This window comes from Prosopis cineraria, unplaced genomic scaffold (assembly GCF_029017545.1).
Source record: "Prosopis cineraria cultivar Desert tree isolate PC_DT_omini unplaced genomic scaffold, ASM2901754v1 PC3, whole genome shotgun sequence".
NCBI classification, from domain to species: domain Eukaryota; kingdom Viridiplantae; phylum Streptophyta; class Magnoliopsida; order Fabales; family Fabaceae; genus Prosopis; species Prosopis cineraria.
Window position 1 is genome coordinate 12450634 of NW_026555334.1, and position 26862 is coordinate 12477495.

Here is a 26862-nt window from a genome sequence, read left to right on the forward strand (position 1 = left end):
GCCACGACAATCAGTCTTCCAAAGCTACACTCAACTGCCATCCACCAACAAAGTAAAAGCAAAAGAGAGCGAAATTTCATAAAGTCTTTGACGCCATCCCGCGTGCGTGTCTGTGCGACGATTCTATGCCCTCTCCCCTGGAATCGCACCACCACCAACAGCCCTAACCCCTCAAATCCTATCAAATCAAAAGCCCTTCTTATAATAATCAATAATTACCACGAATATCCCCAAATAGCCCCCCCACCCCCCACCCCCACTCACACTAATCTCTCTATCTTTTGACAGTGATATCTGTCGCCTTCAATTGGGGACTTTCCGCCACTACAATTTTTTGTCCTCTCCCTTGTCTCTGTTCCCTATTGGGTTATAAAAATTGGGGTATTTGGGTATGAATCAAATTTCTGGGACAAAGGACCCAGAGGACGGGCCCGTGGCTCAGTCTCAGTCGCAGTCTCTGCCTCAACCTGAGCTCCAGGAGGTTACCAAGGGTTTGGACAAGACTGAATCGGTGGGTGGGGAAGAGGAGGCCGTGCTGGAGGAGAAACCAGTGGGCGATCCAATGGAGGAAGATCCAGTGAGTTCTGCTACTGTTTTCTGCATCAAGCTGAAGCAACCTAGGTCTAATTTGCAGCACAAGATGAGTGTGCCGGAACTTTGTCGCAATTTCAGGTATGAACGGTGCAAAATAGTAAGGATTCTAGTTCAATTTCGTGCATGCGTTTGATGGGTAATTCTGAACTTCTATCACCTGTCAATATTAAATTTTTCGTGATATAGGTTTCTTCTGGCTTCCTCCCTCCTGTGTAGCTAGACATTTCCAGTGAAGTGCATCTATTTATTTATTAAATATTAAATATAGAGAAAATTGAGCAAAACGCTTGAGTTGTAATTCATAAATATGCACTAACCAAACGCGTGAAATGGAAATCCTGATGATGAATTCTTCATGGAGCTGCTTTCAGTCATAGAAAAGTGAAGTGCATCCATTTATTTATTAAATATTAAATATAGAGAAAATTGAGATACGCTTGAGTTGTAATTCATAAATATGCCCTACACCAAACATGTGTGAAATGGAAATCCTGATGATGAATTCTTCATGGAGCTGCTTTCAGTCATAGAAAAGTGTGCAAGCTTAAAAAGTCCTTAGATGGGATAGAACAATCATGAAGGGCTAGGTTAGTTGATTGGCTCACAAAGGCAATAAAGAAGTAGTGATGCATCCAAGGACAGTCCAATCACACTTTGTTTTGTCCATTCACATGATTGACAGATAATTATTCTGATTGTGAACGTGGATGGCATTTTACTAACTTGCGGTGTCCTGAAAAAACGGAGTTGAAGAGTGTCCTTTAAATAGGCGTTCAAAATTTAAGACCCCGGGCAATTCTTAGGTATGGAATAATGGAAGCGGCAATCAGCAAGAGAGTTATCCTAGTTTCCCTAAGAAAGTGCACTCCATTGAATTAACAGGAATTCTAGTTGCAAACTTGCCAAGAGATATAGATCTTAACCTGAAAATGAAAAAAGGTGGTGGATGAAGTTCTAATAGACAGTGGAAGATCACAGTTATAACTGGGGAAAAGATGTACTTATCCCACAAAAGACTAGATATATCTTTTTTAGCAGATCTGGTGAGTTTGTTTTTGCACTCTCAGATAGAAGAAGTGAAGAACACCTGAATGTAGTGTGTCAAATTTTATTGGGGGGATGAGCTAATGAGTATGGAGGCTTTTATTTATGCAAATTGGTTAGGTTTAGTTCTACATTGGGCTATTGTTTTTGTAAAAATGGTTTGAGAGAACGTAGCTACATTCAGAAGTAGAATTTAAAGCACTTGTTCGAGGAATTTTGGAGCTAATGTTGGAAAGGCCGGTGGAAGAACTTGAAATGTTAGATTTATGTCTCTTGAAGCTTTACGTGACACTAAGGTAGCAAAAGGTATTGCTCAGGACCTGGTTCATCATGATTGGACCAACCATGTTGAGGCTGACTGATGTGTCTTCAAATAAAGGATAGAAGATGAGGCAATGTTTATGACACATGTCTGCCTGCAAAACAGTGAGTGGCAGATATACTATGTAACGGGATGCCTCAACCAAGAGTTTCAAGTGGTGGTTGATAAGTTGGGAATGACTAACATCTATTTGTGAGTTTGATGCGGAGATTTGCCAACCTATCCCGTTAATTTTCACATTCCTCTTATTTATTGGAATTATTTCAGGGATTTTTATTTCCTTTTCTAGCTTGATTTAGTTTCAGGTAGTTCCTTGTCTTTTGTGATTTTTTAATGCGTAGTGTCTCTGTTTTAGTTATTTTATTTTACATCAGATATTTTTAGTTTTTCTTGTATTGTATTCCTTGATATCATGGGATTTTTTTTGGTAATTATTAGCATTTTATTATCTTTTATTTTCCTTTGATTTGCTTCTATTACTATTTGTTCAGATTTGGCTAGATTATGGTTATCCCCTTCATCTATATACTGATGTTCCAGGATTGAGTTATTGAATACTCCCTCTGTTGCTTTTTATAAGACAAAATTACCTAACTTACGCATATTGATAAAACAGTTTTAACTAATTTATGTCTTATTTTTTTCCATCTTTCCACTTCTGCCCTTAATTAATTTTCATAATTTTCTTAACTTCAGGTGGGCCAAGTCCTTTTATTCATTGATTAAGGTAATTCTAGGGAAATAAATATTAATTTTTTCCTAAAATTTTGTAAGTTTTCATATATATATATATATATATATAGGAACACCACGCCCTCTAAAAATTTGTTTTATGAAAAGGAATGAAGGAAGTATGTATGTGAGAATGAGAACACTACTTTCTGGAGCTTGTTCATATTTCTTCTGTACTTTGGAATTTATTAGGAGAGAAGAAACAGTAGGATAGTTTGTTGTCATGCCTGAGTGAAACTGAATGGATGAACACATGGATTTTATCTCTCAATGATGCCTTAGAATTTAGATATTATAAAGCGTCCTTAGATTATGTACAATCTATTGGTGTGCAATTTTAAAAATTTCTGTTTGTATGTTGATGACTTTGTTGATTTTTTTTCTCTTTTGTATAGCTTTAAGCTTTCTATGCTAGTGTGTCTTCTGCTGTCATATTGTTGAACAAATTTATCCTCTTTTTTGGGTGTCTGTTTTTCCCCCAGTGCTGTTTCCTGGTGTGCAAAACTAAATGCTATAGCGTGTGCTGCTGAAACATGCGCCAGAATCCCAAGGTTAGTGTCTCAATCTGGTTATATTACCTGCCTGAAAATCTGTGAGTGGGTATTAGTTGTTTCATTAAGTGAGAGAGTTTCCGTTTGGACAAATGATGACAAATGTCAAATTAAAGAGCAAAAGAACTGCTTAGAGTGAGAAATTTTTTTGTAGGTCCGTCGGACTTATTTTGAAACAGGCATGTCCATGCATTAAATAAGTTGAGCCTAATTATCAACAAACAACAACAACAACAAGCCTTTATCCCACTAGGTGGGGTCGGCTACATGGATTGCAAGACGCCATTGTGCTCTATCATTTATCAAGTTTTTAGGAATATTATTAATTAACAGATCGCGTTCAATAACTTCCAAAATGTTCTCTTAAGCCTTCCTCTACTTCTCTTAATCGGACTTAAAGTTATATGTTCCACTCTTCTCACTGGTGCCTCCCTTGGTCTTCTTTGTACATGCCCAAACCATCTCAACCGATTTTCTACCATTTTTTCCTCAATAGGTGCCACCCTCACTTTTTCGCCTACGTGCTCATTTCGAATTTTATCTTTATGTGTATGTCCGCACATCCATTGTAACATTCTCATCTCTGCCACTCCAACTTTATGCTCTTGTTGTCCCGTTAGAGCCCAGCATTCACTACTATATAACATTGCCGGTCTGATAGCAGTGCGATAAAACTTTCCTTTAAGTTTATCAGGCACCTTACGATTGCAAATAACTCCTTTAGCTTTTCTCCAATTAAATCACCCAACTTGAATTCTATGTGAAATATCTCCACTGATTTCACCATCATTTTGAATAATGGCTCCCAAATATCTAAACTTTTCCACTTGAGGTATAATTTGATCTCCCAATTTCACTTCCAAATTATTGTCGAATAGTCCTTTACCAAATTTACAATATAAATATTCCGTCTTACTTCTACTCAGACGAAAACCTTTCGACTCCAATGTCCTCCTCCATAACTCAAGTTTGCAATTAACCTCTTCTCTTGTATCTGCTATAAGAACTATATCATCCGCGAAGAGCATACATTTCGAAATTTCTCCTTGAATATGTTCCGTCAAAACATTTAAGATCAAGTTGAACAGAAAAGGACTCAGAGATGATCCCTGATGTAGTCCAATCTTTATAGGAAAATCCTTTGTTTGACCACTAAGCGTTCTTATACTAGTTTTTACCCCCTCATACATTTCTTGTATGGCTTTAATATAAACAATTCGTACTCCCTTTTTTTCTAACGCTTTCCAAAGCACTTCTCTTGGTATACGGTCATAAGCTTTTTCCAAATCAATAAAAACCATGTGTAGATCTTTATCTTTACAACGATACTTTTCCATTAATCCCCTTAGTAGATAAATCGCCTCTGTAGTTGATCTACCTGGCATAAAACCAAACTGATTCTCAGAAATACTTGTCTCCAATCTCAACCTGTGCTCAATTACTTTCTCCCACAATTTCATTGTGTGGCTCATGAGCTTAATCCCTCTATAGTTAGTACAATTCTGAATATCTCTTTTATTTTTATAAATAGGAATTAATGTACTTCTCCTCCACTCATTAGGCATTTTCTTGGACCGTAAAATTACATCAAATAACTTAGTTAACCATCTCACCCCTTCTTCACCTAAACATTTTCACGCTTCGATAGATATACAATCAGGTCCGTTGGCTCTACCATTTGCCATTTTCTTAAGAGCTTCCTTTACCTCCTTATCACGTATTATTCGATAGAATGACAAATTTTGTTCTCCTTCACCAGTTACTAAATCGTCCAAGTTACTAGATGAACCCTCTCCATCATTGAAAAGTTTAGAAAAGTAAGTCTCTCATCTATTTTTAATTTCATCATCTGTAACTAAAGTTCTTCCCTCTTCATCCTTAATACACCTTACCTGTTCTAGATCTCTTGATTTTCTTTCCCTACTCTTGGCAATCTTATAAATATTTCGCTCTCCTTCTTCGTCTCAAGGCTCTTATAAAATTCTTCAAAAGCTTTAGAATGAGCTTCACCGACAGCTCTCTTAGTTTCCTTCTTAGCCATACGGTACCTCTTCCAATTTTCCTCATTGTTGCACAAATGTATGGCTTTAAAACAGTTCTTCTTATACTTGATTTTGTCCTGTACACTATTATTCCACCACCAAGACTCCTTATCTCTCGGACCAGAACCTTTTGATTCTCCCAAAACTACTTTTGCAACCTCCCGTATCTTTTTAGCCATATCCTCCCACATGATATTAGCACTTCCCTGAGATTCCCAAATTCCTTTATCCAAAAGATTTCGCTTGAAAATATCTTGCTTCTCACCTTTTAATTGCCACCACCTAATCCTTGGTGCTACTACTTGTCGACGTTTTTGGATTTTACTCATAATACACACATCAAGGACTAGGACCCTATGTTGTGTCGTTACAGCATCTCCGGGGATCACCTTGCAATTTTTACAAAGTCTTCTATCTGTGTTCCTAACCAAAAGAAAATCAATCTGTGACCTTGAGGCTCCACTTTTGTAAGTGATGAGATGCTCATCTCTTTTCTTGAAACAAGTGTTGGCAATCTTAAAATCATACGTCAATGAGAAATCAAGAAGAGTTTGTCCTTCATTGTTTAGCTCTCCAAAACCAAAACCACCATGCACCCTCGCATACTGACCAGCTTCCCTGCCGACATGCCCATTAAAGTCTCCTCCAATAAAAATCTTTTCACTCTGTGATATGTGTCGAATCAACCCCTCCAGATCCTCCCAAAATAATTCCTTAAGACTAGCTTCTGTCCCGACTTGCGGCGCATAAGCGCTAACAATATTAACAGTCTCACATCCAATTATCATTTTTAAAGAAATAATTCTATCTCCAATTCTGCTAACTTCTACAACGTTCTTCTTCCACTCCTTATCTATAATGATGCCTATTCCATTGCGTGCACTTGCTTTTCCTATATACCAAAGTTTGAAACCTTGAATATCCTTCGCTTCTTCTCCATGCCATTTTGTTTCTTGCAGGCAAAGGATATTGATTTTTCTTTGAATCATAACCCCGACAACTTCTACAGATTTACAATTCAATGTCCCAACATTCCAAGTACCAAATCTAATTTTGCTCTCATAGATGAACTTCTTTAGCCGCGTGCGTCCAGAATGACACGGTAGCCCTTGCTCATTTAACACTACATCCGGGTGCCGATGCAGCGGCTCTAACTCACTTATCACTGTACTCGAGCCATGCAGCGCGTTATTGAGCCTAATTATCAGCACGTATTAAATATTAAAAGTGCCTGTTGTTTTAATTTAAACTCATCTAATCGTTACAGAGGCTTGTATGATTTCTATCCCTGCTTGTGTTTTGTTTTCCAACACACTGGTTTGCTGACACTGCTTTATGATTGTTTTTGTTAGTAATTTTACGATGTCAATTTATTTATTTATTTGTTGTTATGTAGTTCAACTACAAACCCACCATTTTGGATCCCTATACATATTGTCATCCCAGAGAGGCCTACTGAATGTGCAGTGTTCAATGTCATAGCAGGTATATTGATGTCACTGCTTTCTTCACTAACTCTAGGTGTTTGCTTTTTGTTGTGCCTTGTGATGATGTTCTGATCTTATTCTTTGCTTGGTTATATGCAAAAGTTATGCTACTTAAATTCTTATTTTTCCATGTAAACATTGTACAAATCATGCTTGTTATAAATTACATACCACCTGGAATTTGCTGAGATAGAAAGATGTCAAACTGAGCATGAATAATAAATCGAAAAATTTGGAGCTGCATCAGAAAACGGTAATCTGTTGATATATTCCATCCTTCAACTATGAGAATGTTTGCTATTACTACTTGATGGGTAATCCCTCACTTGGGGATATCATTTGGAATTTTGGATGCTCAGTCACAATATGCTATTTTCAAATTTTGAATTATGGGAATGTGTTGTTTTTCCTTTGTTTATGTTAAAAACATGGATGCATGCTTTCATAACTGGGAATCTATTTCATATATATATATATATATATCTTTTATTCCTAGAAATTTGATAGGATGCTTGCTATACCTTTTGCAGATTCTCCCCGAGATTCTGTTCAGTTCATTGAATGGTCTCCTATTTGTTGTCCGCGTGCATTATTAATAGCTAATTTCCATGGGAGGGTGACCATTTGGACTCAACCATCTCAAGTAGGCATTGTTGATCTCATTCTTAAGGCTATATAAATGGATGATGCTTTGCAATTTTTTTGGCATGGTTTTCTTTGCAGTAGTTGTGTAATCACGTTGAACGAATAATTTCAGTTGTATAATCTGATTTAATTCCAATAATTTCGGTTATTAAGCAGCTATATTTATATATATATATATATATATTGTGTCAAATCATGTTACTTAATCTCATACTTGCTTCCATTGGCTGGTTGGTTTTTCCAAATCTTGATATTGAAGGACTTAATTGTACAATGTAGCTTTGTTGAGATGGAGCTTAATTTAATTGACTATGTCCATCTTTTTGTTGACCTTCTGTCCACTTTCTCTTTTTTCTTGCCTTCACCATTCCACAGCTTCACCTCAGTTTAATGTTAATTGCTGATTCTTATCAAGCTGGCTTATTCAATGTCCATTCAGGGTCCAGCTAATCTTGTGCATGATACTAGCTGCTGGTGGCGTGAGCATGAGTGGCGGCAGGATGTTGCAGTTGTTACAAAGTGGCTATCAGGGATGTCTCCGGTATGTAGTTAAAATCTCTTCTCTTGTGTGCCGATCTGATGCTTAAATGTTCTGAAGACTTGGAGACACAGTTGCGCATTTATTGTTTTCAGTTTTGTTTCTCGGTCCTAATTCTTCCTTTAAAAATTATTTGGATATCTAAGATAGTTGAACTGATAATTAGCCCCCACCCCCCTAAAAAAGGGTTGGTATGACTCAGCATGATCCTTCAGAAGAATATGTTCCATAAGATTGTTCAGCCAACTCTATATGGAGTTAGATCATATTTTTTTTTTTTTTTTGAGGTTAGGGCTTTCAAGTTGAAAGTATTTTTTTATATCAACTTTAGCATTTTTGGTGAGAGAAGGCAGGCTTTATTGCAGTCTCTTGGTTACAGCAAAATGCTCATATTATCAAGAATATTTCTCCGCATTTAGAATGATTTGGGACATTGTTGCTTATGTCTGGTGTCTGACCTGTGGTATTAGTGGAGTCTCCTTGATAGAAATGTTAACAAATTGGAAAGATTTATTTTGGTACTGCAACAATTTTTTCTTTGATGTGCTTTTTCATCTTTTGGAGGAGGATATCTTCTTTTATCCTGGATTCTTTAGCATCTGCATCTTATGTCAGGGAGATAAAGTCCAGTTTGAAATTTTCATTCTGTATTATGACGCATTCTCCTTTTAAAAGGTCTCCGCATTGACTTGAGTGGCTTTTAGGATTAAGTGTTGTTTATCCATAATTATTAGATTAAGTGTTTTTTATCCATAATTCAGTCCTTTGCTCTTTCATGCTATGCACGTGTGAATTTATTCTTATATTTCTCTCTTTTAAAGTTTATCCTATGTGTGGTGCTATTTTTGAAGAATCGGAATCCTTTCACTAATGCTCAGGTTTTTGTGTACGGATTTTGGGGAAAAAATAGATTGTTCTTTTTCTATTCCTGTATATTAAGGTATTGCTTTTATTAACTATGGTGCCTAGAAGCCTGTCTTATGTACCAATCTTTTAAACCTATGCCATGCACGTGGGGTGGCAATATTCTTCATTGTCTTTCTTAAAATTGGATATGGTTGTAGATATAACTTCTTATACAGGATTAATTGCAGTTAAGGTCTGCCAAGTCTTGCAAAGATCTATTTTTTGCCCCCACCCCACTAAAAAAAGCCCAGCACCTAAGTTGCCGTTGATCAGTTGATGAAACTGAGTTGTGCCCCAACATAACTGTCTGTGATAGTTTCACATCAGCAAAAAAGAGAGCCACTTAGAAAAGCAAATATCACATGATCTCCAAGTTAGCCAAGAAAAGGGTATCTCATCCCTTTAATTGAATCGTAGGCTTAATTTCATTAAGTTGAAAATCATGAGGGGCATTGCTGTAATTGAGGCTTCTGAATACCAAAATTGAACTATTATAAAACTACGGAACCAAAAATTTAATTAAACCATTTTTTATTTCTGATTCTGTTTGTTTGACTTAATTTTCTTTTTTCAGGATGTATTACTAATATGACAATTTCTGCTATTAATTACTTTTTTTATCTGAAATTAGTTTTGAAATATCAGTATAGGTGGCTTTCATCCAAATCGAGTGTTTCTGCCAATTTGACATCAACATTTGAAGAAAAATTTCTTTCACAGCAATCTCAAAGTTCAGGTTCTGTTTATGTTTTCTTTTCTTTAGCCTTGTTTCTTCCTGTAATTTTCCTTTCAGGTTTTACTTGCTGAAGAGAGGTGAAATGTTGTATTACATTTACATATGATATTGTAGAATCTTTTGATAGTTAGTTAAATGCTGGTAATGCAATATCTGGGAGGAATGATACCTTCTATTCTCTCGAGTTTTAGTACCTTCTATACTACTAAAAACAAAAATCAGAAGTGTAGCACAACTTTTTATTTTGAGATAGGCTTATGTATATTTGAAAATAGAGGGAGGTTCAAGAAATTTACTAAAGATTTTTTGGTGTCAAACCATATGGCAAAAAGTCATATCCCAACTTTATACATGTATACAAGTTTAAATTTTTAGCTATATTTTTGTTAACATTGTTATTCACTAATAAAATCTTTTGTGGAAAGTATGCATGCAATGCTCTTTGAGTTTTTGGGAATATTGCGCATAGAAGAGGGGAAGATTTGTTTTTAGATTGTTCTTTCCAATTTTAACTTGATAACTTCTATAATCTTTATGGTTTTAATCATGGTGGTGACAATCAATATCAATAGCATCAACAGAAAATGTAAAAACTCAAATAAGCCATGCTATTTATTAGCCGCTAATACAGTGCATTCAAGACTGCAATATGCAAGATCCATATCTGGTTTTGATGATGCCTGAAACCTGGACAGTACTGTCATCTCTTCTTTATATGTTTCCATAATTGCTTGTTCATTCATTTCATATGGCTCTCTTTTTGTTGGTTAATATTGCAGTTCTATGTATTTAATAGCAGTAAGCCCATGTATCTGATACATACGTTGTTTTGATTTCAGCTAGATGGCCCTATTTTCTTTGCGTCTGTTCCATTTTCTCATCAGGCTCTGTTCAACTTCATTGGTCCCAGTGGCCTCCTAGTCAGAATGGTGAGGCACCCAAATGGTTTTGCACCAGTAAAGGGCTCTTGGGTTGTGGGCCCAGTGGAATTATGGTTGCTGATGCTATCATAACAGACAGTGGTGCCATGCATGTGGCAGGCGTGCCTACTGTGAACCCATCCACCATTGTTGTTTGGGAGGTTACTCCTGGGCCCGGAAATGGCTTCCAAGTAACTCCAAAGACAAGTACTAGTAATGGTGTCCCCCCTTTTAGCCCACCTAGCTGGGCAGGTTTTGCACCTTTAGCTGCATATTTGTTTAGTTGGCAAGATTATCTGTTATCTGAAGCAAAGCAAGGGAAAAAACAAACAGATCAAAGCCTTGTTGATGCTGTGCCACTTCACTGCTCACCAGTTTCAAATTTTTCTGCATATGTTAGTCCTGAAGCTGCAGCTCAATCTGCTGCAACTACTACATGGGGTTCTGGCGTAACATCAGTGGCTTTTGATCCAACTCGTGGTGGTTCTGTGATAACTGTAGTGATAGTTGAGGGTATGTTCCTAATTCAAACCTAATTTATTTTCCTCTTTTTTTGTCCCAAGCACATTCAATTATTTTGGATTCGAGGGACCTCTGGCATATTTGACCCTGGTTAGGGCTGGGGAAAGTGCCATGTTTTTTGAGGGCTGTTGCTGCTGGCAAACAGAATTTGATTTTGTTCCTAAAGCTTGTGCTTCATCGATAATGCTATATTTCTTCATCATTTTATTTTTTAATGCTCCGTTTTCATTTTTTCCATTAATCCATTAATCCATTAATTTCTATAAATGTTGTAATTCACATCAATTTCAATAATATTCATTTTTATACTTTTTTTAATTGCTCCATATTTAAAACGAACTATGGAACTAAGGAACCCAATTTTTTCACAGGAAGCTCAATAATTTCTCTATCACCTTCACCATATTGGACTTTATGTTCTTATTGCTTGAAACAAGACTTCTTGAGATAATTTGCTCAAACTCTTTGTCACGGTTGATGAAATAAAGTTGCCCTTCACTAGGAGTTGCATCTATTTTGATGTAATAATCCGCAGTCTCTGTGGCTTTTGTCTGATTCTTATTTTTTCCTTACAGCTAGGATTCGTGTTGTAAACCTTAGAACCAGAAGTGTTTTTCTCTTCTGCCTCCTTGCTCTTTCTTGCTTTCCACTTATAGGTATTAATAATTCCATCTGCTCTATCAAAAGCCTAAATTGATTTGGTTACCTACATTTTGAAGAAAAGACTGTAAACCACTTGTTATCATTGGAACAGTGACAAGTTGTTATAAAAGACAAGGATTGTAAATGTTGTCTATTGAGAAGAGACATTAGAAGCTTAAAACCATGATTGATGGATCAGATAATGTTCATATCATGTTCCCTCTTCCCAATAGTGGTGCCTTGAATCTTGCAGTTTTCATCCTGGGGCAAGTTAATTTTCAAAAAAAGACTTGTTATTAAATAATATGTTGGAATGTTGAAGTACTCGTGTAATTATTTTTCCATCTGTCCATCTCTAAATTTTAGTGCTGTCTATGATGCATATTTTTTTGTCAGAATTTTTTGTGTTCTCGTCAGTGGAGTTAGTAAATTGGTGTATGGCTGTTTTATACAGGACAATACATGTCCCCTTACGACCCAGATGAAGGTCCATCAATTACAGGCTGGAGAGTACAGCGCTGGGAATCATCTTTTCAAAATGTTGTCCTTCATCCAATATTTGGAAACCCCACCTCCAGTATGGGTGGACAGCCACCTGTGCAAACTGTTTGGCAGTCTAAGGTGGACTTGAGCATACCACCCACAGATGATTTCAAAATTCATCAAGCAGCTGCTGCTGGACTGACTGGAGTTGTGCAAAAGGCATCTGAACCTGGTTTTGATAAGTCAAAAAGGGTCGGGTTTGATCCATCTGATCTTCCAAGTGATGTTAGAGCACTTTCTCGAGTTGTTTACTCTGCTCATGGTGGTGAAATTGCCATTGCTTTTCTTCATGGTGGAGTCCACATCTTTTCTGGCCCAAATTTTACACCTGTTGACAGTTATCAGATTAATGTTGGATCTGCAATTGCTGCTCCTGCTTTTTCTGCAACGAGCTGCTGTTCAGCTTCTGTTTGGCATGACACTAGCATGGACCGTACAATATTGAAAATAATCAGGGTTCTTCCTCCTGCTGTTCCAGTTAGTCAAGTGAAGGCCAACTCATCATCCTGGGAGCGTGCAATTGCTGAAAGGTGGTTTTCTAAATCCCCCAAACTGTGTGTAACCTGTTAAGTGGTTTGAAGTATCCCAGAATTTATTGCTTATCCCTTTTCTTTGTTTTTCTTTTTCCCAAGCAGCTCAGATGCTATATTTGTCACATATTTCAAAGATTTGCTTTGCTGTTCTGATATCTGTTGGGATAAGCAGGTTTTGGTGGAGCCTGATGGTTGGTGTTGATTGGTGGGATGCTGTGGGCTGCACACAGAGTGCTGCTGAGGACGGTATTGGTAAGTAGTTGCATGTTATTTGAGGATATAAAAGAGATGAGATGGGATGTCTAAGGGGCGATTTGGTTGACGCAAGACAAAGGGATTCCTTTACTCTAAAAAACTAGACATATAATATTTATTGTATAATTACATTTCCTGCACCATTGTTCAACAGAAATTGTGTCTTTTTATCCCATTTCTTTTTTCAGTACATTCTGTAGCAAAGACTTCTAAATTCTGATTTTTTTTTTGAGAGAAAGATAGTGCTAATATGTAGAGATGTTTGGCAATAGAATCCCTTGACATGAGCTAAAAAAAGCATGAATAGAAAATGTAGAATAAATGCATTCAAAATGAATAGAAGAGACAGATCCTGGAACCAGGAAAAGGAAGCAATCATGTTGACTCGATCCCATGGTTTCATGGATTGAATCCTTTAATCTGGGAATAAAGGCTGGTTTACGAACATAATTTTTGTTTAAAGATGAAGGACAATATTATTTATTTTGTGTTTTTTAAAAGATACTATTTTATTTAATGAGTGTATTATGTTAGACAACATGTGAAGTATTGGTTCTCTGAATCGGTGTGTAATTTTTTCTTTTGGTTTTTGTTTCAGTCTCACTGAACAGCGTTATTGCAGTCTTGGATGCAGATTTTCATTCACTTCCTACTACTGAGCATAGGCAACAGTATGGCCCTGTATGTTCCAGTGAATGAGTTATCTCTGATTTCTTTTTCTTCTGCGTGATGACCAATTGAACACCCTTAGCCCTAGGGATGTCTTATTCTTCTGCAACGTAATGCATCCAAAACTGCAACCTAACATAACCTCTGTTTATTGGTTGTCCTTGCTAAGTACCCAGTGGACAATAGAGAGCTTGTGATGCTTCGGTGCTCTGTAGTCAAAATTTCAATCTGATGCAAGTTTGATCTTCAATTAACATATGGTTTGTCCAACAGGAGCATATGGTGATATAGCTTTCACTTTAGTGGTTGTTATCTGTCTGAAGGTCCCCATGTTGCCTCCTTTGGCCTTGCGGTTTTCCATTCAGCAGTGTTTTTCCTTATATAAATATTTTGACATTGTTTTGCTGGATACCATTGTGGAAATTGTTATCCAGGGACTTCATGAGTTTTTGACTTGATTTTTCAACCTCAACATGTTGATATAAGAATACTCTGAATAGAATGACTAGCTTATCCAGGCATTTTGCTCTATTTATAATTACAAAATTTTAAGCATGTGAATTGTGTAACTAGTACAACCCATCCCACAAGTTGCAGTATAGAGATCTAGGAGAGCAGCTACTAAAAGACTTACTGCAGAATAAGAAACGTGCAAGAGAGGAGGAACAAATGATTGATCAGGTCATGCAAGATGTGGGGGAAATGGGATATATTCTAGACATTTAACTTGGGATATATTCTAGATATTTAACTTTCAATTACGACAGTAATGGGTTGGTAATTTAATTCCTTGGTTTATTAGAGAAAGAATGTTTAAGATTCTTGCACTTGCACTCTATTTAAATTCCCATCCTTTGTCTCTCTTTCTAGTATTCCCTTTCATTACGCTTATTTTAACCTAGCTGTCCCTTGCTCACTATCCTGACCCAACCTAACTTGCATTGTGTGTGCTGTGTCCATTAGCTGGGAGCTTTGTGCTATTTAAGTTCAAAGGTTTTAGCCCAAGTAATGAGGGCAATGTGTTCTGGCATTGCATGTGCTATGCTTTCCTCTGGGGTTTTGACTTGATTGTAATGATCAGAATTTTAAGGGGAAAACCTAATCCCAACTGTTTGGTTTTTGTGGGTTCTGCCATGAGGATAACATAGTTATTCTACCATTATTTATTCTACCATTATTTTTTGCTTAGTCTTTCTTTTGTATAAAAACCTTCATAAACAGATTAATGACATGACTTGCCATTTTTAGTTTCTTCTGTTGATTATTGTGTTTCTGCTAACTCATGTGCATGTCATTCTATGTTGCTGCTTTCTAGGCTTAAGATTCTTGGTTTTGTATGACTGCAGAGTCTAGACAGGATAAAATGTAGGCTACTGGAAGGAACAAATGCCCAAGAGGTCAGGGCCATGGTTTTGGATATGCAAGCTAGGTTGTTATTGGATATGCTTGGGAAAGGAATTGAATCAGCTTTGTTAAATCCTTCTGCTTTAGTGGCTGAACCATGGCAAGCATCTGGTGAGACATTATCCAACATTGATCCTGAAGCAATGGCTGTTGAGCCTGCACTTGTTCCGAGTATCCAAGTATGCCACGGTTACATTTATCAATGCATTCCTTTTTTTTTTTAATATATTGAGATACATTACAGTTCAATGTATAATTCTTTCTGCACAGTTATCTATCCTTTAGTCAATCATGGCATGTACCAATGGGCATGCAGTATGTGCAATGGGACATGGGAAACACTCATAAATTTGCATATGCTTACCTACTTTTCTGCATCTGCCCATATATTATCAAATGCTAAATTGTTACTCCCATGATCCTTTCATTGAGCTCATTTCCTCAATTTTGAAACATGATTCAATGTACTTTTACAGTTTGCAGTTTCTCAAGTTTTTACTTATGTGGCAGGCTTATGTTGACGCTGTTCTTGATCTTGCTTCACATTTTATTACACGTCTGCGGCGTTATGCAAGTTTCTGTCGTACATTGGCGAGTCATGCTGTGACTGCAGGCACTGGAAGTAACCGCAATATGGTTACTAGTCCTACCCAAAGTTCTCCTGCTCCTGCAACAAATCAGGGGCAAGTTCAGGGTCAGGGTCAGTACATGATATGCACTGGTCAAATAACCATTTTTTAAATCCTTCCTAGAGTAATAAATGTAAATGTTTGATGCATTTTAAGAGAACTATCAATTGGCCTGCCTTGAATTTCTCTTACCATCTTCACATTATTTCAAATTAAAATGAAGTCAATGTTTTCCAGGAGGTCAGAATGGGACCACCAGTTCTACTGGAAGCACTCAGATGCAAGCTTGGCTACAAGGGGCAATTTCAAAGATTGGTAGTAGCACTGATGGAGTGTCCAATCCACCTCCAAATCCCATCAGTGGTCCTTCATCGTTTATGCCCATTAGTATTAATACTGGAACATTTCCTGGAACACCTGCTGTAAGACTTATTGGGGACTGCCATTTCCTACACAGATTGTGCCAACTTTTGCTTTTCTGTTTTTTCTTTCGGAGAACACAACTTCCCCGCTATATGGGGGCTGCACATAGAACCGCTGATGCAAATATGCAGAAACCCCAAGCTAATGGTCCTGCTCCTGCCAAGGTAGAGGATGCTGCGAAGCCATTGTCAGGTGTAGTGAGGTCAGATGATAATCAAACAGGTCGTGCTGGTCAGCTAGTGCCTGGGACTAAAGGAGGTGAGGAAGCATCATCTGGGCGTTCACGATTGGGCACTGGAAATGCTGGTCAAGGCTATACATTTGAAGAGGTATAAATAGCTTAGTCTAACTATATTGATATACTTTTTTGCGTAAATGAGTGTGGAAATGTTCATACATCTTTTACTTTTTGAGGCCATGTCATATATGTATTTGTGTTGAAGCATAGCCAGGGATAATAGTGGTTCTCTGTTCTTGCTTTTGTTCCACTAGTACTCCCAGAATAAATGGAATATAGATATGTGGGGAGCGGGTTTCTGATGTAATCCCTAAAATTAGGACTGACCATACTAACTGGTCTAAATATTAGGATATAATTCAAACTATACACACAATATACAGGAATATAAATATGCCAACAATCTCCAAATATCACATTATTCACAGCAGCTCAGACTGTTGATTTTTCTTATTGATCTCATTTCATTGATACTGCAGGTGAAGGTGCTTTTCTTGATACTTATGGACCTCTGTCGCCGAACTGCTGGTTTGCAACACTCTTTACCAGTTTCTCAAGTGGGAAGTAGTAACATTCAGGTTCGGCTGCATTATATTGATGGGAACTATACTGTTCTGCCAGAGGTTGTTGAAGCATCCCTTGGGCCACATATGCAGGTAACCGCAATTTTATTGTAGCATTGTATTTATTGTGGCACACAATATAAACTGGTTAAAGTTAGTTTTCATGAATTGGTCACAAATTTATGATGTCCTTAGAGTAAAATTTTGAAATTGTCGCATGATAATATTAATATTGTAGAAGTTTAAGTAGGACTGGAAGGAGGCTCATTTGTCTTTATGTGATATTGCCTATTCATAGTTGTATGTTATTTCTGAGTTCAGAGCACTAGAAAAGATTATTTAAGAACATTTTTTTTTTCCTTTTAATCTCTGGATAAAAAATATTCAAGAGCATTTGGTAACAGATTTTTTTTTTTTTTTGGGTTAAATATGGCTATGCAGAACATGCCCCGTCCTAGAGGTGCAGATGCTGCTGGATTACTTCTTCGTGAGTTAGAACTCCACCCTCCGGCAGAAGAGTGGCATAGACGGAATATGTTTGGTGGACCTTGGTCGGATCCAGATGATATGGATTCTGCAAATGATGCACCTAAACTAGTTAGTTATGAAGATTCACTAGATTTCAGTTCACTGGAGAATTGCGACAATGGATCTCATGGGTTGTGGCCTAGGAAGCGAAGGATGTCCGAACGAGATGCAGCTTTTGGGCTGAACACTTCTGTGGGCTTGGGCGCGTATCTTGGTATAATGGGATCTCGAAGAGATGTTGTTACTGCCATGTGGAAGACTGGCCTAGAAGGGGTTTGGTACAAGGTTTGAAAATAGATCTTTTTAATATTTTTAAATTGTGTTTACTCCATTCATATATTCTTGTTGTAGAACCTTTAAATGCTTGTTATTGGGTGATTACTGATTAGTCGTTGGTTCTTGTTAAGAGTCTTGAAACAATTTTCAACTTGTGAATTCATTGAATCGGCTAGAAATTTTTGATTTGTCTCTGAACATTTTTAGAGGAAACTAATGGTGTAGTCCACCAAAACCTTTCAATTGGGTTCTCCAAGGATAAAGTATCTCACTCAGTTCAGCCTTGAAATAATTTTCTCCAGTCAAGATGGTTCCTTTGCTAAGAAAAGTTTCCCTAATCTGGACAGGATCCCACATGGCTGTTAATTCATGACCTACACTCGCATGGGTGTCATTTCCTCTTAAAATTGTGCCTTTTTAACTGTCAGTTGGCCTTGTGAAAATTTCCAAAATGGATGTCTGTCTAAACTCTCCATCTGTACTGTCTTCCTTCCCCTCCTCCTTACCCGCTCATACCCACCAAACGTCTCCTTTCCCCTGCCTTTACACTTTGTATATTGTCCCACAACAGTGCATCACTTTTCCTTTATATAACCCCACCAATAACTTAAAACTGCCAACTGAGTCCTGACCCAAATGTTGGTATTGATTAGTCATGACTGTATAAAGCAAAATTTATGTCATACGCTATAAGTAGTCAAAGACTCTGGTTCATTCTTCTATCTGTCCTTGACTACCTGCCCGGAGAAAGTTCTTATATTCTGTGCTGTGTCTTGACTTCTTTGTGGTGCAGTGCATAAGATGTCTGCGGCAGACTTCTGCCTTTGCTTCACCTGGTGCTGCCAACCCCCCTAACCAAAATGATCGAGAAATGTGGTGGATCAGCCGCTGGGCCTATGGCTGCCCCATGTGTGGTGGAACATGGGTTCGAGTTGTATAGCTAAGTGGAGGTTTGTGGCATTGCGTGCATTCGCTGCCCATACACTAAATGCAGAAGATTTGCTGACCGCAATTGTACAGAAGAGAGATGTTGGAAATCGTGACATCTGAATTTGATTTCAATAGCTTCTCTGCGTATCACCTTGTAGGATTCTATTTAAAAGAAAATAATCCTGATCTTTATCTTTTGATTTTGGGACTTTTGGCAACGTCCCACCAAAGCATTTGGTTTCCATGGTGTTTGAAGGCTCACAGCAAGGTACGTATTGATTCATACGCACTCATTACTCCTTAAAAATCGCCTAGAGTCCATTGCATGTGTTTAGAAACCCTGTTAATGGATTAGCAATTTATTGATATATCATTGTTTGAGAGTCTTATTTTCCCTTTATCTTACAGCCAAGAGTTTTTTATTGTAGCAAACATCTATCTTCACTTTTCAGTGTATACATTTTTAAAATAGAGGGGCTGCCATGTGTGGGCAAGTCCTTCCATTGGCCATATTGCTTTTACTTCTGATTTTGACTTTCACACCATGTAAGGCTTTTGGAGAAATTTTCTTTTTCTTGATAGTGTTATTACCAGTTTTTCCCATATATGAAATTGTAATGGTGATTATTGTAGTTTTAGATACAAGTTTGCATTCAAGATCCCATCAAATCTCTTGAATGTTGAAACTGCTATATGATAATTGAATTCCTCAGATTCCTGAGATACTTTCCTTGGGATTTTTTTTTTTTAAATTTACCTGGAGCATTTATCGTAATTTTGTAGGCAAAGAGCCATAATATGACACGGGAAATATGGTATGGGTTATTCATGTGACAAGTGATGGTTCTTGTAAGAATTAAGAACCCTTGTGTATTTGCTTGTTTCAGGGATCTTCGCAGACAGTACTATTGTTGATGTGGTTGCTGCTGGTGGATCTAAGATCAGGAACCTGTATTAGGTGTCTTTGTTGATCCCATGCAAAAATGATAGTACTATGGGGGAGTTCATAGAAAAATATCCGGTTGGTCAGTGACGTGTAACATATAGATAATAGTCACTTAAGTAAACACCATAGCAGAAAAATAGCTGTGGCTCCTTATTTGGAGAACTTTAATGTTATGATCTTAAATTAACCACCAGATGACTGTAAAAGCTTTCTGATTTTGGACATGACAAGGACTTAATCTCCCACGTGGCCTTGTATTTAAAAAAAAAAAAAAAAAGCTGTGGCTGCGTGTGCTGCTAAAAGTGGTATTGTAATTGATAGAGTAGATGGGCATTTTACTGGCTCCGTCTTTCTTGGTTTAAACATGTAACAATGTGTTTATATGATGGTGTAGGTCATGACGAGGAGACGCGATAGTGGTATTTTAAAAAGCTCTTGCATTAATTTCCTGGCTCATTGAAAGTACAGTTAATGGTTACCTTTTTTCTTTTAACGGTGCTACAGCAGAGTTACTGGAAACAACTTTTAAAGTCTTAATTCAAGTTCAAGAGAGAACCAGAGTCAACATTTAGGACGAGAAATGTATTTCATGCGCATGAATCATGATGTACCAAATAGACCATTTGAGCTAGCTAGCTTTGAAATATTAAAAAAAAAGAAGAAAGAAGGCACCCTGGTTTACGAGTGGGCTGATGAAAATCTATTCCTACTTTTCAAATTAAATTTAAAAGGGGGGGGGGGGTGGGGAGGCTAACTGTTAATGTGATCTAGACTTGATGAGAATGTGATTTTTACATTACATTCTTTAGTGAAAGAGTAAAATATATTGCAAGAAGAGTGATCTGAATTAATGGCATAAATCAAAGTGATCTGAATTAATACTGAATCCAATATCAGTTTTATGATTTAGGGCTTGGCAGCTGGTATGCGTCGCACGACTACATTTTATAAGTAAATTCACTATTACAGATAATTTATTTCACATAAATCTACTAAAACATTTAAATTTAAACTCCATATTTAAGCAATAATATATATAATTAAATTAAATTCCTTTTACCAGCTCCATTATCCATTGGTGGTGGGAACTTTTGTTCTTACAAATTGGTTAAGGTTAGATTCACTGGAGGAGTTACATTGTGGTGGAGATGGGCAAATGCATCCCCTCACTTTGAGAAAAATTATAAGATATATTAATTTTATAACATTGCATTTTTACTTTTGATATTTTGCATCTCCTAAATTAAATAAAAAATATTTAAGTTCAAAAACTTATTATACATGTAATATTAAAAAAATAATTTTTATTTTAAAATAATTAATTTTTAAATTAAATTATCTCACCTCTAGGTCTGACTTTGCTATTGGTTTGATTCCCAACTTTTACAAGCTAGTTGAAGGTTTTATTTTGATCTAAAAAATTCATTTTGTTGTTTATTATCCTAAACGTACTTTGACAAAAAGAAGAACAAGAAGATAAATACAATAAATTAATTATCAATAGTTTTATTATAGATTAATATTAATGTAATAAAATATAAAGCAAGTCGCATCATTTATTTAAAGTTAAATAATAATAATAATAATAATACCGTTAGTATCAGCTGTCAAATTTTCGCAAAATCCTTTCCTATTTAAACGAAAATAGAAACGAACCGGCGCGTTTAGCATCATCGAGTTCCGGATCTCCAATTTCCTGTTTTACGGTGTCGAGCTGAAGCGGTCTCAGGAGCAAGAAAAAACTCAGCTAACGAACTTGAATTTGCTGTTCCTTCACTTGGAATACGATTCCAATCGAGGAGGGGAGACAGAGAGTGAGAGATGAGTCAAGGATCTCATTCCTTGGCGTTTCGGGTCATGAGGCTGTGCAGGCCTTCTGTCCACGCAGATCCGCCCCTCCTACTCGACCCCGCCGATCTCCTCATCGGCGAGGACCTCTTGGATGACCCTATCGCCGCCGACAGTGTGCCTCGTCTTATCGGCAGCGATACGCATGTTGCTGATCATGGCAGTTCTGATCCCAACTATTGCGGCAGGTTCCTTCTTCATCATTCCTTCGATGCTATGGGACTCTCTGGCCTCCTAGTGCTCCCACAGTCTTTCGGGTATCGCATTCATTTCTCTTACTCTTCGTTAATTTTGAACTTTTTTATTCACTTGATTGGTGAAACAATCAATCTGGGGTGCTGCAGTGCCATTTATCTGGGAGAGACTTTCTGTAGTTACATTAGTATTAACAATAGCTCCAATTTCGAAGTCAGAGATGTTATCATCAAGGTAGGTTATGCTATCTTTTCTACATCACACATTTATGTGGAAAAAGTTCTAAATCAGTTATGATTGATTATATCATCTTTTGTGAATGGAGACTGATATTTCAAAGAAATGTTGCTAAATTGAAGTAGTCTTCGATATAATAGAAACAATGACAGATTCTGGCATTGTGCTATAGCAGATTCAACGCAAAGAAGATACTGTTTAACCTTAATGCTTATCTGCTAGCTAACTGTTTGCGAATGCGAAGTTGGCACTCCTGTTTATTTAACCCAATTTTTTATTAATTATAATTTATGATGGATGAGGAATGGTTTTCTTGCTTTCTGGGTTATTCATTCTTGATCGCTGAAAATGTGAATGAAAGGTGCTGCTGTATGGAGTGGTACACTTGAAATAGTAGAACATCACCTACCAGGGGATTAATAATGCACTCTTAAGAATCTCTTGATGCAAATATGTACAAAAGAAAATCAATGGTTTTAAAGGAAGGAAATGAGCAGCCTCCTTTAGGGACCGAAGTTCACTGCAGATAATCCTTTGGGTTGAGCCTTTGCGCATTCTTGAGATTCCAAGCATGCGACTGTGCTTCGACCAGTCATTTTGGAGTTCCTTGCTACCACATTGAAGAGCATTTCTTCCACCTTTAGATACTCCTGAAACTGTGCACTGGATTTTTTTTCTATCCCCTTTTTGGTTTATTCGTGCTGTACAAGAAGCTGAATTAGAGAATCCTTTAGCTTCATCTCATCTAAACTGTTTGAGTTTTTCCTTAAACAAATTTACCCTTTTGAGTTATTCAAAAGCTTGTTTATTGTAGGCTGAGATTCAAACAGAGAGGCAGAGAATACTTCTTTTAGATACATCCAAATCACCAGTTGAGTCAATACGTTCTGGTGGGCGTTATGATTTTATTGTGGAACATGATGTAAAAGAACTTGGACCTCACACGTAAGTGGTATCACACTACATGTAGATTTGGATGCTAGCATGTAATTGTGTGGGACAATGCTATTCTTTTTATTTTCTTTTGGGTTTGTTAATTTGACAATACACTCATCCTTAGGCTGGTCTGCACTGCATTGTACAATGATGGTGATGGTGAGCGTAAATATTTACCCCAGTTTTTCAAGTTCATTGTTGCTAATCCCCTTTCGGTTAGGACCAAGGTATCACTCTCTTTCCTTGTAAATCCAATTCTGACAATACTTATGAATGGGAATGATATTATCTTCACAATTTAAAGTGCATTTCATATTGTTACTTATTATTTTCTTGTCGAAAACTTTTTGCAGGTCCGTGTTGTCAAGGTATGTGAGGATTCGACTAAATTCATTGTACACAAAGAAGTTAGGGTTTCTAGGGCAATTAAAATGCAGAGGAAAGAACCTTATATTGAAGGTTTATTGGGCATATACCTGCTCATGGGCAAGACTTGGGTCAAAGCTCTATAGGTTTTCTAGGTGTTGGGCTTAAGCTCATGCATATTTAAATTCTTGCCCTGCAATGTGACCATCTGTAATTTATGTTTCCAAGATTTTTCTCAGGAAACTACTTTTTTGGAAGCTTGTATTGAAAACCATACAAAATCAAACCTTTTCATGGACCAAGTTGATTTTGAACCTGCTCAGCATTGGAGTGCAACAATACTTAAAGGTGATGAGCACCATTCTGAGAAAGAGCGTTCAGCAAGGTCTGCAGTGTATGCCATTTATAATTAAGCATCTAAAATTGCACAAATTGAAAGGATTGGCTATTAATTTTACCCAAAGTTTTTTTCCCCCTCCAGTGTAAACTGTAAGCTTCAATGTGTGAATTCTCACCATCAATCATGATGTGAACTAATTTTGTAGGGATACATTTAAGCCACCAATATTAATCAGATCTAGTGGTGGAATTCACAATTATCTTTATCAATTAAAAATGTCTTCATCTGGTTCTGCATCAACTAAAGTTGAAGGAAGTAATGTTCTTGGCAAACTCCAGATAACATGGAGAACAAATATGGGTGAACCTGGTCGCCTACAGACACAGCAGATACTGGGGACTGTAAGTACTTTTCCTTCTGTAATGATGTTCTATTAATTCATAAGTTATTCAAATTATTCATGCCAACTTGTTAAAAGGTAGTGGCAGGACTTCATCATTTTCTGGAAAACATCTCATCTGAATTGTGTGTGTGTGTGTGTTGTGTGTCATGGGGCCTAAGGTAGACAAGCGTTGCATTCAATTTTCTGAATTAAGACCTTTTGGTTTTCACATGCACCAACTTTTATTGCAAGCATGTAACATACGACTTGCATATGCACTCCAGATGGATGAATGTCTTATTGTCAGGATGGATTTATTTGCAGCCTTATACAAAGAAGGAGATTGAGTTGCAAATTATGGACATGTCGTCTACTGTTAGCCTTCAAACACCCTTTGTGGTAATCTGTACTCCACTGGTCTACCCTTTATGTTACTTATATTATCTATTTCATCTGGTACATTCTTTATTCTAATCAGCAGTTGTGGGTACTTATTGTCATACTATGATATATTCTCTTAGGGATAGGTCTGGTTTAATTCATTCTTATTTGATAGTGAGATAGAACAGCTAAAAAATAAATTTAGAAACTAAAACGTTGATTACCTGTTGCTTGCAGCTAAAACTGAGTCTTACAAACCATACAGACAGAGAGCTGGGCCCATTTGAAGTTTGGTTATCCAAAAATGGTTTGCATGGGGGTAAAGCGGTTATGATTAATGGCCTTCAATCAATGGTAATGAAGTTGTGTGGATTCCATCGGCTTCTCTGTGTGTTCTATCCTGGATTGTCCACATATACCTTTTTCTGGTCCATGGTTAAAGCTTAAATATCCTGTATGCATATCTTTATTAATGTCATTGCAAATATATCATAAATCGCTTACTTCATGAGAAAGATATATATATATATATATACATATCTCATATTGACCTCCAAAAACATGTGAGCTCAATGAAAATTTTCAGAAAGTTAGTAAATTTGTCATTATAATATGAATCTTGGTTCAATATATAAGTTTTTGTGAATGTTGGTTGAAATTAACATCGATTTGCTAATTTGAAGCATATGTGCAGGTCTTATCACAAGTTGAGGCATCGGGCTCCATAAATTTCACACTGGTATGTGAAATTTTACAGCTGTGCTGCTATTAGGTCTCAGATACTTGTGGTAGTGGATACTTTTGAGTAACTATGCAGCTCTTCCCTGGATTCTCTTGATAGAACAATAAGTGCCACTTTTTTTTTCCTTGTCATTAATTAAGAACTTAGTTATATGGTGATCAGGGTATATCATCCTAATATTTTTGTTGTGGCTATCATGATGTCAATAAGTAATGGTCTATTTTTTTTTTTTTTTGGGTGGGGGGTTGGGGTTTAAAAAGAAGCTCAAGCACCACCTGTAAATGCAGTTTCCAGTTCTAATATTACAATTGGTAGTTTTTGTCCATAAATTATCTATTTAAACATCTAAACTTTCAAGTTGTAAAAGTGAATACACAGTAATGGTTGCATCTTAGAGCATATTAGAATGAGGCGTATTTGTTGTTTGATAATTTAAGAACTTTGTTTCTTACGCAGAATCTCATTGCTACTAAACCTGGAATCCAGAGAATCACAGGCATTACAGTGTTTGACACAAGGGAGAAGAAATCATACGAACCTTTGCCAGATGTTGAGGTTCGTTCTTGTAGGCATAGATTCTGTATCATTAACAACCCAGCAGATGCAGTGCTTCTTTGCCTACAAATTTCCTTTGAGATCTTATTTGATGATTTACTGCATTGCCTTTGTCATATAAATCCCCAACGTTACATCATTCTGACCGACGACGTGCTGCAGATTTTTGTGGAAATGGATTGAACTTCTTGGTTAGTACAACCAACTTGGCCTGAAGAAGCAAGCTAGTATTACGTAGAGCTTACAAGTTGACTAAGCTGATGATTTAACGATACCGGAAATGGGCTTCCCTGAAGAGTAATTGGTCTGCTTATCTTTCGTAAAGGTGGGTCTTCTGAATAAATTCTCGGAAGTTGACACTAGACGCTGCCGTCTTTTCTGAGGATTGATCTGGTTCTTTCCACTAGTCATGGTTTACATTGTTAATGGCTTTAAATCAGGTTAATTAAGTACCCACAAAGTCTAGCTTGGTAATTCTGATGCCTCTATGCTTAGATTCTGAGTCAAGTCCAATGTATCTTGTGTGCCCCCAAAGTATTTCTAGAACTTCACAGGTTAAATGCTAAGTTCTGTAATTTATTGGAGCAGCTGGTGTTTGTCACTGAGGAGGCACAGAACTCGATTTTGTTGGATATAGGGTATTTGTTATCATTGAACTTTACTTTTCCCTTGGTGTATGTGTACATCACAATCGTTTTTACACTGAAATTAAAGCTGAACTACATTATGGGCAAAAAGAGAGAGAGAAAAAAAATGTTCAACTGTACAAGTGATATCTCTCAAGTGAAGTGTCGCTTGTTCTATTTGCTTTGCATCAAGGCCGCGTGAATTTATTAAGCGTGATGCTATTTGCAGACTGAATGACAAAAAACTTGCACATGAAATATATATAATGGCAAATAAATCGGAATCATAATTGAGTATCTTGTGTAATTGGACTACAAGTGGTGCCTATAACAAGGTGTATAGAAATTAGTGCACACCTAGTTATTTATCCTTCTGAGTTTCTCAATCAGAAGTGGCTTCTTGTTAACTTTGACTAAACAATTTGCAATGAACAGGAGGAATGGCACAACAATATTTGAGTTCTTATTTGTGTCATGTGTTACTCACATCACCTGAACCTGGCTCCACCGAGTCAAGCTGTATTTTGTTATATCTTCTGTGCGTCATGATCAGCATTCGCTTTTCCTTGTGAAGTTGCATTTACAGGATTCCAATTACCATGTCACTTTAACTTAGCCTTAGGAGGAAAGAGCAGG

At 37.0% G+C, this 26862-nt stretch overlaps 2 protein-coding genes across 4 annotated transcripts; both read left to right on the forward strand.

The window, feature by feature from the left end:
• The first annotated feature begins 243 nt into the window (after positions 1 to 243).
• Positions 244 to 20062, forward strand: LOC129307331 (mediator of RNA polymerase II transcription subunit 16). 2 transcript variants are annotated; one of them, XM_054948266.1, is made up of 17 exons: positions 244 to 672; positions 3175 to 3243; positions 6682 to 6770; positions 7303 to 7415; positions 7857 to 7958; positions 9507 to 9591; positions 10437 to 11030; positions 12136 to 12754; positions 12930 to 13009; positions 13611 to 13693; positions 15028 to 15264; positions 15596 to 15785; positions 15952 to 16466; positions 16855 to 17031; positions 17380 to 17751; positions 18536 to 18940; positions 19560 to 20062. In XM_054948266.1, exons 1-16 carry the CDS (start codon positions 392 to 394, stop codon positions 18680 to 18682), a joined length of 3753 nt encoding a protein of 1250 aa, XP_054804241.1. In that variant the 5' UTR covers positions 244 to 391; the 3' UTR covers positions 18683 to 18940; positions 19560 to 20062. The 2 variants fall into 2 exon arrangements, with proteins under 2 accessions (XP_054804241.1, XP_054804239.1); XM_054948264.1 differs by having other exon boundaries at positions 245 to 672; positions 9507 to 9597.
• Positions 20063 to 21278: 1216 nt separating this feature from the next.
• Positions 21279 to 26337, forward strand: LOC129304361 (uncharacterized). Of its 2 annotated transcripts, none has more exons than XM_054943984.1 (12): positions 21279 to 21723; positions 21811 to 21895; positions 22713 to 22843; positions 22959 to 23061; positions 23188 to 23202; positions 23440 to 23594; positions 23746 to 23941; positions 24247 to 24321; positions 24541 to 24657; positions 24998 to 25042; positions 25502 to 25600; positions 25763 to 26337. In XM_054943984.1, the coding sequence occupies exons 1-12, from the start codon at positions 21440 to 21442 to the stop codon at positions 25781 to 25783; spliced, it is 1326 nt and encodes a 441-aa protein (XP_054799959.1). In that variant the 5' UTR covers positions 21279 to 21439; the 3' UTR covers positions 25784 to 26337. The 2 variants fall into 2 exon arrangements, with proteins under 2 accessions (XP_054799959.1, XP_054799961.1); XM_054943986.1 differs by having other exon boundaries at positions 23440 to 23585.
• The last annotated feature ends 525 nt before the right edge of the window (positions 26338 to 26862 follow it).

Coding starts and splice junctions, on each gene's coding strand:
- LOC129304361 (XM_054943984.1), top strand. CDS start 21,440: ATGAGTCAAGGATCTCATTCCTTGGCGTTTCGGGTCATGAGGCTGTGC. Junction 22,844..22,958: donor AAAGAACTTGGACCTCACAC/GTAAGTGGTATC, acceptor ACTCATCCTTAG/GCTGGTCTGCACTGCATTGT. Junction 23,595..23,745: donor CGTTCAGCAAGGTCTGCAGT/GTATGCCATTTA, acceptor CTAATTTTGTAG/GGATACATTTAAGCCACCAA.
- LOC129307331 (XM_054948264.1), top strand. CDS start 392: ATGAATCAAATTTCTGGGACAAAGGACCCAGAGGACGGGCCCGTGGCT. Junction 13,694..15,027: donor ATAGGCAACAGTATGGCCCT/GTATGTTCCAGT, acceptor GTATGACTGCAG/AGTCTAGACAGGATAAAATG. Junction 16,467..16,854: donor AAGGCTATACATTTGAAGAG/GTATAAATAGCT, acceptor TTGATACTGCAG/GTGAAGGTGCTTTTCTTGAT.